The 15395-nt window shown below is 45.5% G+C and overlaps 1 protein-coding gene across 2 annotated transcripts; it reads left to right on the forward strand.

Annotated features, from left to right (window-relative positions):
• Window positions 1–240: 240 nt before the first annotated feature.
• On the forward strand, window positions 241–13945 carry phldb3 (pleckstrin homology-like domain, family B, member 3). Of its 2 annotated transcripts, none has more exons than XM_030358590.1 (15): window positions 241–987; window positions 3434–3579; window positions 4377–4487; window positions 4949–5068; window positions 6501–6623; window positions 7518–7700; window positions 8351–8461; window positions 8626–8727; window positions 8830–8929; window positions 9228–9375; window positions 10643–10730; window positions 11435–11653; window positions 11786–11993; window positions 12640–12722; window positions 13226–13945. In XM_030358590.1, exons 2-15 carry the CDS (start codon window positions 3436–3438, stop codon window positions 13358–13360), a joined length of 1875 nt encoding a protein of 624 aa, XP_030214450.1. In that variant the 5' UTR covers window positions 241–987; window positions 3434–3435; the 3' UTR covers window positions 13361–13945. The 2 variants fall into 2 exon arrangements, with proteins under 2 accessions (XP_030214450.1, XP_030214449.1); XM_030358589.1 differs by having other exon boundaries at window positions 248–987; window positions 11432–11653.
• Window positions 13946–15395: the final 1450 nt, after the last annotated feature.

Genomic DNA, 15395 nt, shown 5'->3' on the forward strand with positions numbered 1-15395 from the left:
CTCGTCGTGGTGGAAGACCGGTTTCTCCAGACAAAGAGTTGGCTCCTGTCACTGTTATTAAACTGTCATACTCGACTCCTCGAATGTTTTCACACATCAATCACCACGGGATGAGTGAGTCCTCATGTGTGCACTATGCGAAACATGAAGTCGGAAGGGAGTTTATTGGAGGGTTCACCTGGCGTCGCGTCAGCCTAGCTGTCATCATCTCGTGGGCCGTCAACAGGTAGGCCAATTGCGCAACCTCACCTGCGCTGCGCTGACGGACAGCATTCTGCTCTGGCGAAGGGGGCGTCGCCAGCAAGCGTCGTGAAACCGGAACAGCAGTTGCGAGTTGTTGTCTCAAGCTGGAAATGGATGAATCAGCTTCATAATATATGCCTTTAGCCTGCCTGACAGCAGGAAACCACAGGCATGGCATGGCCTCATATGAAGCCGCAGGGCCCCTTGCCCTCCTCTGAAAGCGTTCGAGCGTATGGTTGCGTGTTTTAGATGCGCGGTGTCCGAAGGGGTATCGAACTCAGTAAAGCGATCCCGACCTCGGTCTGAACCTACGGTGTGTGTGTGTGTGATCGTGGCGTCAGCGCACCGTGACGTCCGTTGCGACAGAGTAACAATGACGAGAAAGTCACTCACGTCCCCGAAAATAGAAATCGAGAGTGAGTGTGATTGTCCCGTCAGCTCGGGGGTAAACACAAAGCAAGCAGCCCGGAGTCTTTCCCTCTCACCAAAAACCTTTAGTACCCGCCTCTCCGGGCCGTCCCGTCCCGGGAACAGACGCCCCCGCCACCTGCGGAGGTCCGGTACTTTCCCCCGACGGTAGTGGAGACCGAATCAGACCGGGACGACATGAAGACCGCCCCCGGTATATACTGAAAGCAGCGTACAGAAGGACACGAGAAAAGGCTTCTCAAAGTGAAAAAGGAGCTCGCTGTTTTACTTGGGATCTGGTCGAGCGCCGATTTTCAGGAACTTCATCGTTCCCAGGTAAGACTTTGTGTCTGACATTGGAAACATTGGTTATTTGGACTGGGGTAATTTTATCATAAGTCAATGAAGTCATTCTATCACTTACTTTATTTGTTGTTTTTCCACTAGCATTGAGTTAAATCAGTCAGTGGAACCGCCCACCAGTTTCACTTCGTGGTATACTAGTTCGAGTTTATTATTTTGGTTCCATGATTAAATATACCCTCTCGTGAGTCATAGGGTAGCGGTTCGCTCCCCTTTAGCCCACATGTATTGATATTCTTATCCCAGGTCATAGAGGTGGAGTCACCGGCTCCCAGGGGCCACAACCTCCCGCTCCGTTTACAAAGTCTTGTTTTAGGTCTTGTTTGCTACCAGTCCTTCTTGTTTACGGTTTGTTAATCCGACGGAGAGGAGATGGGAGATGGGAGATGGGAGATGGGAGGGGGCTCCCATGGGAGCCCCCTCTTGTTGTTTTGGTCCCAGGAACACATCTCCGTCTGATCCTCCGTCCCAGACAGTAATTACCGGAACACCGGTTCCCATGACCTGCCCGAAAACTCCCAGGTCCCGACGGATCGCTCTGTCCGGGGGCAACTCGGCTCCCAGAAATATTCAATTAACTTCCTATATAAGAAAAATAGAATAACATATTCTGAGAACATTCCAGTTCGTCTGGGGGGGGGGGGGGGGGGGGGGGGGTGTAATAGATCCCCCCCAACACACACACACACACACACACACACACACACACACACACACACACACACACACACACACACACACTCTTACTGAATGCATTATAGGGATGGTTACTTATTCCCCCTCTCAAACGAATCACCACATGACACATGAATATTATTTTTTGAAATACAATCAACTGGGATCTTGGATGCTGCAGTTCTCTAATATTAACCTAACCTGGCCCACGCCCATGCCTCCCCAGGTGTGCTTATCACCCTGTCTCACCTGTATTTCCTGTATAACACCCCATCTATCTCTGTTCAGCCAGCCCATTGGCGGCTCCTGGCCACATGACCTGTGTCCTGATTTGTTGTTTGTTTATTGGATTAACCACGTTTTGGGTTTCAGGGCAGTGAAGACAGCTACGGTGTGTCTGTGAGACCAAACTACCACACACTGCAAACACTCTGAGCATTCTGTTGTGTCGTTGATATTAATCATTATTAGTGCTGAATATAAATGTATCTTTCAACATTGTTGCACCCTGTTGGAAATGGCAGGCGATAGTCAAGGCAACTTTATGGGATACTTGATGAATGTAATATTTTAGGATCATTCAATTCATTTTTTGCTTTTTCTGACTACCTTATCTCTCTCTTATTCTTAAAGCTTCCCATAATGTGAACCATAACTTTGCAGAAACGACTAGCAATAATTTCCATGTTATTCACATTATTTATTTGACACTCAAATTTCATAACCTTATGAGCGGTTTTACATGACATGTGTTTTACCACACACACCCAACTTACACGATAGACACGTTGTGTAAATTGTTATGTCACACATTTCTTATGTGTTTAAGGTCATTATTTTGACCTCATATTATGTCAACATTATAAACCTGATAATACCAGTTCAAAGGTTTTTTAACTAATCTGTACTGAACGTGGAGAATGCTGTGCATGGCCACAGTCACAGCTGTGTGTGTGTGTGTGTGTGTGTGTGTGTGTGTGTGTGTGTGTGCGTGTGTGCGTGTGTGCGTGCGTGCGTGTGTGTGTGTGTGGCATGCAAGGAACAATGTTGACAGCCTCAGCTCTCGTGTGTTTTCATCGTAAACAGCCACCGTATACTGCTGCTGTAGATAAGGCCCCAGTTATCTCTCTGATTGGTTGTAATGTTTACCCCACCCACTCTATCTTTGGTGACACAATCACAGAAACAGGTTGTAGATGAAGGTGATGTGGTCGGTTGCTGCTATACTGCTTTCTATAGCTCTATAGTGTGCTATACTCTCTCTCTCTCTCTCTCTCTCTCTCTCTCTCTCTCTCTCTCTCTCTCTCTCTCTCTCTCTCTCTCTCTCTCTCTCTCTCTCTCTCTCTCTCTCTCTCTCTCTCTCTCTCTCTCTCTCTCTCTCTCTTTGCCTCTCTCTCTTTGCCTCTCTCTCTGCCTGCATCCACAATTCTCACATCCGCATACATTTATGATTGCCAAAGCACGTACAAATGAGAATAAGATGGACAACACATAATGTGTCTGTCTGCTGTTTGTATTGTTCAATGCAGAACATTCTCTCTCTCTTTGTCCCCCTCCCGCTCTTTATACATCTCTACCTCTCTCTGTATTTCTCTCCTTTCTGTGTCCCTCTTCTCTCTCCTCCCCCTCTCTCTCTCTCTCTCTCCACCACATGACTGTCATATGCTGGGAGGCGTGCAGCAGATTAGATTAGATTAGCATAGCGCTGGTTAGCATTTATCAGCTCTCCTTTCCTGCTCCACAGAAATGCCCCGAAACAATTTGGATGAAACCAGGAGCCAATGGGAACAAGGGCCGCGGCCGCCCTGGATCACACGATTGGCTGGAGGACAAAGCCCCGCCTCCTCAGGGGCGGAGTCAGACACAGAGAGCAGTAGCACTGAGAGTGAGGTATGCTGAGTGTGTGATAATAACTTTTGTTATTTTGTGTTATGGTTAATGGATGGTTATGTTATGATTATGTCATGTTATATGATCGTCAAAACATGGGAAATGTATATGTCAGTGCCTGCAAACAAGCATGACATTATTATTGTTTAAATTGTGGTGAAAACGTTGAAGATTTTGACATTTTTGTGTTTTACACATATTTCTCGGGGAACTTTACTGGAAATTATACTTTCCCCCATTGTCCTCCGTGGTAAAACCAACTGGAAAGATGGCAAATCCCTTTGTTAAGATATTTTTAAAACATGGAAAATGACTGTCCAGAGCAATTTTACATTATTTGACTCTGTTACATCAAATCTCTGCACAAATCCAAAAATAGTATTTATAGTATTATTTATTATTATTTATTTGGTTCTGCAAGTCAAGTCAGTAAGTTATTGTTCCAATCCAGTTTTAGCATCGAAACTTGAGAGAATGTCTTCAGTCTCTAGTTGGGCAAGCATTTAGAAAGAATTTGGGACATGCTATCATTAGCTCTGTAGCTCTATGGGATGTGCTAGCATTAGCTCTTTATCTCTCTGGGGCGTGCTAGCATTAGCTCTGTATCTCTCTGGGGTGTGCTAGCCTTAGCTCTGTATCTCTCTGGGGCGTGCTAGCATTAGCTCTGTATCTCTCTGGGGCGTGCTAGCATTAGCTCTGTATCTCTCTGGGGCGTGCTAGCATTATCACTGTATCTCTCTGGGGCGTGCTAGCATTAGTTCTGTTTCAAAGTGACCTAGGATCCTTCTCCTCTCTAGGTCCGTACTAAACTGACAGGGGCGGGCTCCGTCAGGGTCTTCCCCTCCTCCTCCCTGATCCAGCAGCGAATCACAGATATCGACCAACGGAAGGAGGAGCTTAGGATCCAGGTTGGTCCAATCAGCAACCCATTTCCTGATCCATATACTTCTTATGAACATTTGAGATATTGGTCCTGGTTTCGGAATGAACCAGACACAGATCCTGGTTTTAGGCGGAACCACATTCCGGTATACAGATTGGAGAAGATACAGGAGATGATTTGACACTAAACCAGATACAGGTCCTGGTTTCAGAATGAACCAGAAACAGAGCCTGGTGTAAGACTGGACAAGAGACGGGTCCACAGACTGGACCATTTTAAGGCCTAGCAGCTTCAGGGACCGGTGGGAAGGGAAACACTGAATGCAGCATAAACACAAGACAAAGCATTTTCGACTCCCTCTCATTCCCTAACCATGTTGTGCTTGCTGTGTTCCCTATGAGTCACCTCTCCATCAATCATGACTCACCTTCTCTTGCTCTCTCCACCAATCATGACTCCCCTCACTGTGGCCTGTGGGCCAATCAGCTTCAGCTGGAGATTGCCTTGCTGACGGGCGAGCTACAGACCGAAAGACAGCAGCTGGAGAGACAGCGAAAGACCCTGGAGGAGCAGCACAAGAAGCCCTCGGTCCCCCCCAGACCCACGGTAGGACTACCACCTCTAGGCTTTAGGTAGGACTACCACCTCTAGTAGACAGAGGGTAGGACTACCACCTCTAGTAGACTCAAGGTAGGACTACCACCTCTAGTAGACAGAGGGTAGGGCTACCACCTCTAGGCTTTAGGTAGAACTACCACCTCTAGTAGACAGAGGGTAGGACTCCCACCTCTAGGCTTTAGGTAGGACTACCACCTCTAGTAGACTCAAGGTAGGACTACCATCTCTAGTAGACAGAGGGTAGGACTACCACCTCTAGGCTTTAGGTAGGACTACCACCTCTAGTAGACAGAGGGTAGGACTACCACCTCTAGTAGACTCAAGGTAGGACTACCACCTCTAGTAGACAGAGGGTAGGACTACCACCTCTCGGCTTTAGGTAGGACTACCACCTCTAGTAGACAGAGGGTAGGACTACCACCTCTAGTAGACTCAAGGTAGGACTACCACCTCTAGGCTCCAGGTAGGACTACCACCTCTAGTAGACAGAGGGTAGGACTACCACCTCTAGGCTTTAGGTAGGACTACCACCTCTAGGCTCGGGGTAGGACTACCACCTCTACTAGACACAAGGTAGGACTACCACCTCTAGGATCTACAAGGTAGGACTACCACCTCTAGTAGACTCTAGGTAGGATTACCACCTCTAGGCACTAGGTAGGACTACCACCTCTTCTAGACTCAAGGTAGGACTACCAACTCTAGTAGGCAGAGGGTAGGACTACCACCTCCAGGATCTAGGTAGGACTACCACCTCTAGGCTCTAGGTAGGACTACCACCTCTAGTAGACTCAAGGTAGGACTACCACCTATAGGCTCTTGGTAGGACTACCACCTCTAGGCTCTAGGTAGGACTACCACCTCTAGGCTCTAGGTAGGACTACCACCTCTACCAGACTCTAGGTAGGACTACCACCTCTAGGCTCTAGGTAGGACTACCACCTCTACTAGACTCAAGGTAGGACTACCACCTCTAGTAGACAGAGGGTAGGACTATCACCTCTAGGATCTAGGGTAGGACTACCACCTCTAGGCTATAGGTAGGACTACCACCTCTAGGATCTAGGTAGGACTACCACCTATAGTAGACTCAAGGTAGGACTACCACCTCTAGTAGACTCAAGGTAGAACTACCACCTCTAGTAGACAGAGGGTAGGACTACCACCTCTAGGCTCTAGGTAGGACTACCACCTATTGTAGACTCAAGGTAGGACTACCACCTATAGTAGACTCAAGGTAGGACTACCACCTCTAGTAGACACAAGGTACGATTTGTTGAATCACTAAGTGAGAGGGTTAGGGCTAAACATTCCAACCAGAGAGGTAAGCGGGGCCTTGCCTACTCTGAGCGCAGCAGTATACTGTTGTTGTCTACGTTGGAAACAGAGAGAGGCTCACTAACCGTCTCCCTCTAACCAGGAGCGAGATCGTTTGGAGGAGGAGAGGAGGCGAGTGGAGGAGCTGAGGAGGAGGTGGGAGGAGAAGGAGGAGGTGGTTTCGGGTCAGCCTGAGAGTCAAAAGGAACGGCTCACTCTGCAGCAGGTGGGCTCCATGGACCAATCAGAACGGGCCCCTTAACACCTTTCCACCAATCACATCAGACCTCTCACTGGCTTTGTTGACCTTGTTGACCTTAACCCCTTAAAGGGGCAGAAATGGAATACAATATTTGTATAGTTACATAAAGTCAATAAATAGAGCATGTTAAAATGTGTAAATAATCCAAGGAAAATAAGGATTGTTGTGCTTTTTGTTTCCTTGGAATAGGCCCCTTATATCTACACAAGGAGGTGCTCCATTTCCATGGAGTACAGTAGCCTAGAACAGACAAACTGCTCTGGAGAGGACACATCGTTTATTTGTATAACCATGCAAAGCAGCTCATGTTAGCAAATAAACGCTACCTCGACGAAGAACCATTTTCAATCCTAATTGCTATTACTTATAGTTTTAGATAAATTATAAATCTATCAAGGAGCCTCATCAATGGACACTTTGCTACTCGCTGATGTGGTAGAAGATGACATCATATTGGAAGTACCGACCGTAACCTAACAGGCCAGTACAGGCCATTGTAGCTTCTCCTGCGTCTCATTATTGCATAATGTCTGCTGCTGTTACGACAGAATTTCCCTCAGGGATGAATAGTACCATTTATCAGCGATTGCCCAATCAGATCAGAACCCCAACACCGATCGGCCTATCAGATCAGCTGCCGTCACTCTGTAGGGCATGTATACGTGCAGGTTCAGACGTCTCTATTGACTTCTCTCTAAACTACAGTTACAACTCTCAAACAACAGGTCTGACTGGTACACACACACCGTACACGCACATTGCACACACACCAACTAGAACCAAAAAGTAAAATAAAATGTACCTGACGCAAACACACCGCTCCACGTCAGATATTCATTCCGACTTTTGACTCTGCAGGAGAAGGAGGCGATGGAGGCGGCGGTTCGGGCGTTCGAGGACTGGGAGTTCAGCATCCTGGAGAGCGAGAGCAGGTTGGAGGAGGAGGAGGAGGAAGTGGAGGAAGAGGAGGCAGATGAGGAGGAGGAGGATGCGGGAGGAGATCTGTCCGTCCAGCAGCAGCAGGCGATTAGCTATGGACAGGTACCGTCTCACCCGGTGTACACGGCCATTAGGGTTGGAGAGACAGGTAGGGCCTGGACAGTAGTTACAGAGACGGGTCGTTAGAGAGCAGGTAGGGGTTAACCAGTGAATAGAGACAGGTCATTAAGGATCAGGAAGGGGTTAGACAGTGACTAGTCATTATAGGTTCCTATGCGCATGACCCTTAATGTAGTGACACACGCACGCGCACGGTCCAGTCCAGTCAAGGTGTGTATAAGCCTTCCTCCTCTATCTCAATCTTTTCCTTGCTCTCTCTCCCTCCTACCACATCCTCCCTAAAAAGAACTTGGATTACACCCCATACCACATGACCTGCTGTACAGTCACCTGACCTCCAGTCAGCCAACAAAAGGACAGAGGGAGAGTCAGAGCGGCAGAGTTAGTCTCATTACAGTCAGCTGCCCCCTAGTGGACAAGGTTGCCCCCTGCAGCTCAACTTTCTGAGGTTGCAGAGTTCACTATCATGGACAATGTGGATATATTTTGATGATTTTAAATTTAGTTAAGCCTCTTAATGTATACACAAGATGTGTGTTAGATCATAATGGCCGTTTACTAGTTGGGACATGAAGGTATGGCATGAGTGGATATATTATGCATATTAATATGATATAATGTATTGACATCAGGAGCACGTCCATCATCTGGAGAGGCAGTTGAAGGAGGTGGAGCGAGAGAAGGAGAGGGAACTGAACGCCCTGAGAAGAGAGAAGAGAGACCTGCTTCACGCAACCCAGATGGTGCCTGTTTGTCTGTTGGTCTGCCTGTCTGTCAGCCTATCATACTGTCTGTCTTTCTATCTATCTCTTTGTGTTTTGGTCCGTCTGAAGGTAAATTCTTAACAGATTGAATATTGGACATTTTATTTAGTTTTTTTAATTTAGTTTTGTTTCTTTATTTTCAGATGCTTAAAGAGAAGAAGCCGCTTGCTGATTGGTCGAATATCACTGGCTCCGCCCCCTGCATGATATCCCTGTCGCCCATGGCCAACAACAAACAAACCAAGGTAGTTGACGGATTGCCTTGGAAACCGCTTGTGCTTGGCAGATAAATGGGTGGTCATGGAAACCGCATGTGATTGACAGGTGTACTATGTTCCCCACCATAGGAACCTTGTCAGGAGTTCTCCAGTTTACCACGGAGGCGACATCCCCACGGAAACCATCTCCATGACAAACATCACAATGAGAGGCCTCTCTCAGCTCAAGGTGCTTAAATGGTCCTCAAGGATGACAATGTTACAGTTGTCATGGTGACTGTTGTCGTTTTGTACGCTGTTTTAATGTGTCCCGTGTGTGGGGCTAAAACCATATTTGGGAGTGGTTCAAAGCATTTTTGGGAAGGGCTACTTCCATATTTGGGCATGGCTGAATTTCGTCTTTAGTCTGCGCCAGAGGATCTCAAATGTCTAAATGCCTTCCTATTTCCTCAGTTTAAATTAATAAGTTTGAAGAGGAGAACACTGTTTTTATGACCTCACTCTGTCTCTCCCACCCCCACTCCCAGGGTTTATTCGCTCTCGTCCGGACCAAAGTCCCGGCTTCACCTCCTCATCCCTGAGACTCACCAAGGGCAATCGGGTCTCTCAGAGGTCCTCCTTTAGCAGCCGAAGTGTTGGCGTGCTAAACGCTAACGGCAGTAGCCGTATAGCAAGGTCAGGTATCCCTATCCTCAAATATACATATCTATATTATATATTATATATATATATATATATATATATATATATATATATTAGAGCTGTCAGTTAAACGCGTTATTAACGGCGTTAACGCAAACCAAATTTAACGGCGTTAAATTTTTTTATCGCGCGATTAACGCAATTATTTTATAAAAAAAAAAAAAAAAAACTTTTTTTTTTTTTCTTTGGCTCAAAACAAAGAAGCAGTAGCCTGACTGCTATGTTCAAATGACATTTGTTCAAAGCAGTCGTTTAATTGCACTATAGGCTCTTTTTTTGTATTGTCCTGTTTTGATCAGTGTATATGCCAATGTTGTTATCAATAAAAAATCATTTGCACAAGGCAAGCCGATGCACTTCACCATGTTGATAAGAGAATTAAAATGAGAAGAATTATGGGACAAAAAAATCAAGGGATATTTAGCATAGAAAAAAAATTGTGATTAATCGCGATTAATTAGTTAACTATGACATTAATGCGATTAATCACGATTAAATATTTTAATTGCTTGACAGCTCTAATATATATATATATATATATATATATATATATATATATATATATATATATATATTGTTTTCTCCATCCAACTATCATGATTATTCCCTTACTTGTTATTAATAAACCACAGCCATAAGGCCTGTTAAATACTGCCATACTCCTCTATACCCTCAATACCCTGTTACACCACTCTGTACCCTGTTATACCCTGCTATACCCTGTTTACCCGGCTGAACCCAGTTACACCATACCCTGTTATACCCCTCTGTACCCCTCTGTACCCTGTTATACCCCTCTGTACCCTGTTATACCCTGCTATACCCTGTTTACCCGGCTGAACCCAGTTACACCATACCCTGTTATACCCCTCTATACCCTGTTATACCCCTCTGTACCCTGGTATACCCCTCTATACCCTGTTATACCCCTCTATACCCTGTTATACCCCTCTGTACCCTGTTATACCCCTCTATACCCTGTTATACCCCTCTGTACCCTGTTATACCCCTCTGTACCCTGTTATACCCCTCTATGCCCTGTTATACGTTGTTATACCCCTCTATACCCTGTTATACCTTGTTATACCCTTCTATCCCCTGTTATACCTTGTTATACCCTTCTATATCCTGTTATACCTTGTTATACCCTTCTATACCCTTCTATCCCCTGTTATACCTTGTTATACCCCTCTACACCCTGTCATTGCTAACTAAACCCTGTGTTCCCCTGTTGCTGCAGTCAGTCCCCGGGGCTGGGCGACCTGCTGGAGATGGAGAGGAGGCTGCAGGCTGCCAGGGCTGAGAGGGAGAGGCTGCTGAGAGAGAGGGTGAGCCTGGAGCACAGAGCCCCCCAAAACACACGCTAGGCTAGGCAGGCTAAGCTATGCACGCAACGTTAGCTTAGGTATGCTGCACTGGGCTAGACATGCTACATTCAGCTAGATATACGCTATGACTGATATGATATACCAGGCTACATACACAACACTGGGATGGATATGCTATGCTAGATGTGAGGCACACTACGTAAGATTATAAGATTATGTCTTGTGCTATACTATGCTTAACTATGTATGTCTGTGTGTATATATATATATATATATATATATATATATATATATATATATATATATATATATATATGACAGCTCTATATACTACTATATACTATTATTTTTATAAAACTATACCTACTAATAAAATCATTTTAGAATGATGCTTTTTGTGCACTTTGGTCTTGATCACTCAAAAACGTTTGTTTCCTTTTCAGATTAATTATGAATGTTAATAACATTTCCAGATAAAGTTCATGCATTGTAGTGAAAAGACCCTGCCCTGTAACAAACTATCTCTCTCTCTCACACGCACGCACGCACGCACGCACGCACGCACGCACGCACGCACGCACGCCCACACACACACAAATACACACACACACACACGTGAGAGAGACACATGCCATTTTGTGTAAGGTCAATTTGCTCTCCGACCAAGAGCTATTGATGACTTCTTTACTGCTGCCCTTCAGCAGGTGCAGCGGCGGTTGGTGGTTGGGGAGGTCAAGGAAGAGGAGGAGGAAGAGGAGGAGGAGGAGGAGCAGGCGGAGAGGAGGAGGAGGCAGAAGGAGCACAGTTCTCCAAGAACAGACATTATTCATCTTCCAGACAAACCCCACCCCCAGAGCCCTGCCCCCTCCAGCTCAAGCCCCGCCTCTCCGGAGATACCCACCAATCAGATCACTTCAGATCAGGTGGGTGCCGGTGACTGGGTCATTGTGTTCACCGTATAGCCCCCGAATGACCTGTCTCCACCAGGAGCGAGGAAAGGTCCCCCGGATGATGTTGAACTTCTCCTGTTTCTTTTTTTTTTTTTACTTCGACAGAGCCATGTTCCCCTCTTCCTGGCTGTGAACTTTGACCTGCGCGTGCACGTGGAGTCGCTGGGTCATGGCGTGTCGGGGTGCCCCGGGCTACGCATCAGCGGTCGCCGGTGCGCTGGCTTCCTCACCAAGAGGGGGGGGCGCGTCAAGACCTGGAAGAGGAGGTGGTTCCTCTTCGACATGGACCACCGGCGACTAGCCTACTACACAGGTCAGACCACTAGACGCACAGGGCATTCTACCGGTCTGACCACCAGCCTACCGGTCTGACCACCAGCCTACCGGTCTGACCACCAGCCAACCGGTCTGACCACCAGCCTTCCGGTCTGACCACCAGCCTACCGGTCAGACCACCAGCCTACCGGTCTGACCACCAGCCTACCGGTCTGACCACCAGCCTACCGGTCAGACAACTAGCCTACCGGTTAGACTACTAGCATACTGGTTAGACTACTAGCATACTGGTTAGACTACAAGCCTACTGGTTAGACTACTAGCCTACTTGCTAGTCTAACAGTATTGTGGTCTAGCCAGTAGGCATAGGTTACACAGGTCAGTGTAATCAATCAATCAATCAATCTAGGGGATGCACTAAGGATGTGTGTTATGTCATATATTTTATGTCTTTTGAAATACGAGTTTGATTTCATAAATGTATGTGTGATGTTATCGATGTGTGGATGTTTTCTATGTGTGTTTGTGTGTACGTGTGTCTTTCTGTGTGTGTGCTTGAGATGAAATAAATGTGGTTAAATGTTTTGCGGAATATGTGGGCTAGTGATGCAAACTGTCTATGTGCGTCGACTGTCTGTTGGCCTGCGTGTTTAAATGTGTGTGATGTTATGTGTTTTTCCCAGATCACGACGAGAGGAAGTTGAAAGGTGTGATCTACTTCCAGGCCATCGAGGAAGTTTACTACGACCACCTGCGCACAAGCTCGGTAATTATTCTACTTATTCTAGTACTAAAACTCTAGCACTAATACTACTACTAATATACTAATATATAATACTCTAAGATCACCTGTGTACAAGCTCGGTAAGCATACTACTATTATACTATTACACTGCTATACTATACGGTACTAGAATAAGTTTCAGTACGAGTAATAGTACATATTAGTATACTGTGTAGTAAGTCTCAAAGGGTCTGCCTGATGTCATGCATGAAAAACCTACTAGCAATACAAGAAGAGTAGAAGACTAATTATTATTATTATGATTATTTGTATAATTATTATTATTATTATGATTAAGAAGAAGTACTAGTATAAGTCTGAGTACTAGTATTAACATATAATGTGTGTATTATGAGTTTCCCAGTCCCAGCACAATGGTTTTAGTTGATGAAATATGCTCTATAAAATAAACATAATCTAATCATTATTAAGACGTACTAGTGTTGGTGTGTATTAGTACTACTATATAATGTGTTTATCGTCAGTCTCCCAGACCAAGCCTCACGTTCTGCGTGAAGACCTACGAGCGCCTCTTCTTCCTCGTCGCGCTGAGTCCGGAGGCCATGAGGATCTGGATGGACGTCATCGTCACGGCAACAGACGAGCACAGTCGTTACTGACCCCCCCCCCCCCCCCCCCTAAGGATGGATGATGCACTTCCTGTGGTTACAGGAAGGGACCCAGGTGCTGCAGCAGATCCCATCCCCCTGTACAGTTAACGCCCCCGCTGGTCTGACTGTGCGCCCCTGGAGGCCACTTTAAGTATTACATGAGGGGCGAACACTACAGGGATTTTGTATTTTTTTTATTTTTCTGTCAAATATTGAATCTACGAAGGAGGACTAGGTGGTTTTTTGAGTGGAGTTCTGAGTATAAAGTCGGAATTCTGAGAAGGAAGTCAGAATTCTGAAAATTAAAGTCAGAGTTATGATTTTAAAGTTGGCCCTAATCCTGTTCTGTAGGAATCAGGGAGCGTTTACACTGCCATGGTTGGTTACTTTAAAGTGAACGTGATATGGATACAACTTTTAAAGCTATGAATACATTGGGTTACTCTGTGCTATATTTTATGAATGAACGGACAGGTTTAAATTTATATCAGGTTGTAACTGGGGATATGCATCCTATCTGGGGCTTATAAAGAATATTATCTTGCATGTAAAAATGACAAACTGGTACAAATAAAATGTTATGAAACGAAAATGTCCCCCGGAAAAATTGTACTTGGCACAAAATACTTAAACCCACAATACGCCATGTTATTCTTGGTGACGTGTATTGATTTAAACATTTACAAAGCCTCTATTTGAGTGTTTCACAGCTTCTCATCACTTCCCTCTGAGCTCTGGCAACGGGTCCTGGTGCAGACACCGTGGTTTGTGAAAAGGAAGGTCACCAAGAACTTCCTTTTCACACACCGCTTGCAACACTTACTGCACTATATTTACCACACTATTTATTAGTATTTAGTTTGGTAGACTAAAGCTAGAACTAGTATCGTTTGGTAGATTAAAGGTGGCTAGTTTGTAGTTTGTTAGGCAAAATGGTGCGACTAGTCATTTGCTAGAATAAAGGTGGTTATTCTGTGTGATAGAAATAATGTGTGCCTAGTAGTTTGACAAGATATAGGTGGTTATTATGTAGTTCTGTAGAATATAGGTGAAAAGGAGGTTTCTAGAAATGTCTAGGCGCTGGCTTGAGACCAATGGGGGTGTTGGTGAGATCACGGGGTTGTCCAGTCAAAGTTCAAAGGTTTTATTATCCAAAAGGTTCCAAAAGGTATGAGCAGGACTGTATGGATGTGTGTACATGTAAGAAGTAGGTTGGTGTGTAGGTATGTGTGTGTGTAGGTATGTAGATAGGTGTGTGTGGTTTCTAGGAAGCAAACAAAGGGTACAACAATCAGCTCCACAACTTATTGCCACAATTCAGTAAAATAATACATATTTTCCACAAGCCTTATAAGATAAAATAATGGGGAGCTATTCCCTCTACCTGCCCCTAACTCTTAGACTATATTCTATGGCCTTCAGCCCGATAGCTGGATGGGTTCTGCTGGAAGAGAAAAAAAATAAAGATTGAAGACAGGACAGATGGAGAGGAATATTGTCCATTGTCTTATGCCGTTGCCTCCAGGAGCAGGCATATCTTGGTCACAGGTCTTTCCAACACGCTGGTCTTGGTTTGGAGGCAGACGGAGTGGACCAATCCTTTGGAGTCCGACTTTGTACTTAGTGCTCAACCAGGATGCTCTTGGGGCTGTGGCATCAGCAATGATGACAATATATCCTTGAGAGAAGTTTGTTTTTGGGTAAGCCCATTTTTGTCTTTGGTCAACAACCTGTAGCCATGGCTATACCCTGATAATACTGAGCTGCTGAGATGCGTCTTCCAATTCCAAGGCCTTCCACAGTGTTTCTCAGCAATATCCTCTTCCTGTTGTCTTAACTTCTCTTGAAAGCGATGCTCCAAATCCTCAACTTCCTGCTTATGGGCTTTATGCCGTTTCTCCCGCTCCTCCTTGTTGGTTGGTCTGCAACTCTGACTTGGCACTGCTGAGACCGTGAGCACTCTAGGATTTTGTCTCTGACTTGCTGCTCTTTCTGCTGGAGCTCTTCCTCCTTCTTGGCATGGTCTTTCTTCATGCACTCCTCA

The sequence above is a fragment of the Gadus morhua genome, chromosome 6, assembly GCF_902167405.1.
Source record: "Gadus morhua chromosome 6, gadMor3.0, whole genome shotgun sequence".
In the NCBI taxonomy this organism is placed as follows: domain Eukaryota; kingdom Metazoa; phylum Chordata; class Actinopteri; order Gadiformes; family Gadidae; genus Gadus; species Gadus morhua.

Bases quoted from the DNA above. Each gene is read 5' to 3' on its own strand.
- phldb3 (XM_030358589.1), top strand. From the start codon at position 3,436: ATGCCCCGAAACAATTTGGATGAAACCAGGAGCCAATGGGAACAAGGG. The intron at 3,580-4,376 runs GTATGCTGAGTG...TCTCCTCTCTAG, and splicing joins GCAGTAGCACTGAGAGTGAG to GTCCGTACTAAACTGACAGG. The intron at 8,930-9,227 runs GTGCTTAAATGG...CCCCACTCCCAG, and splicing joins GAGGCCTCTCTCAGCTCAAG to GGTTTATTCGCTCTCGTCCG.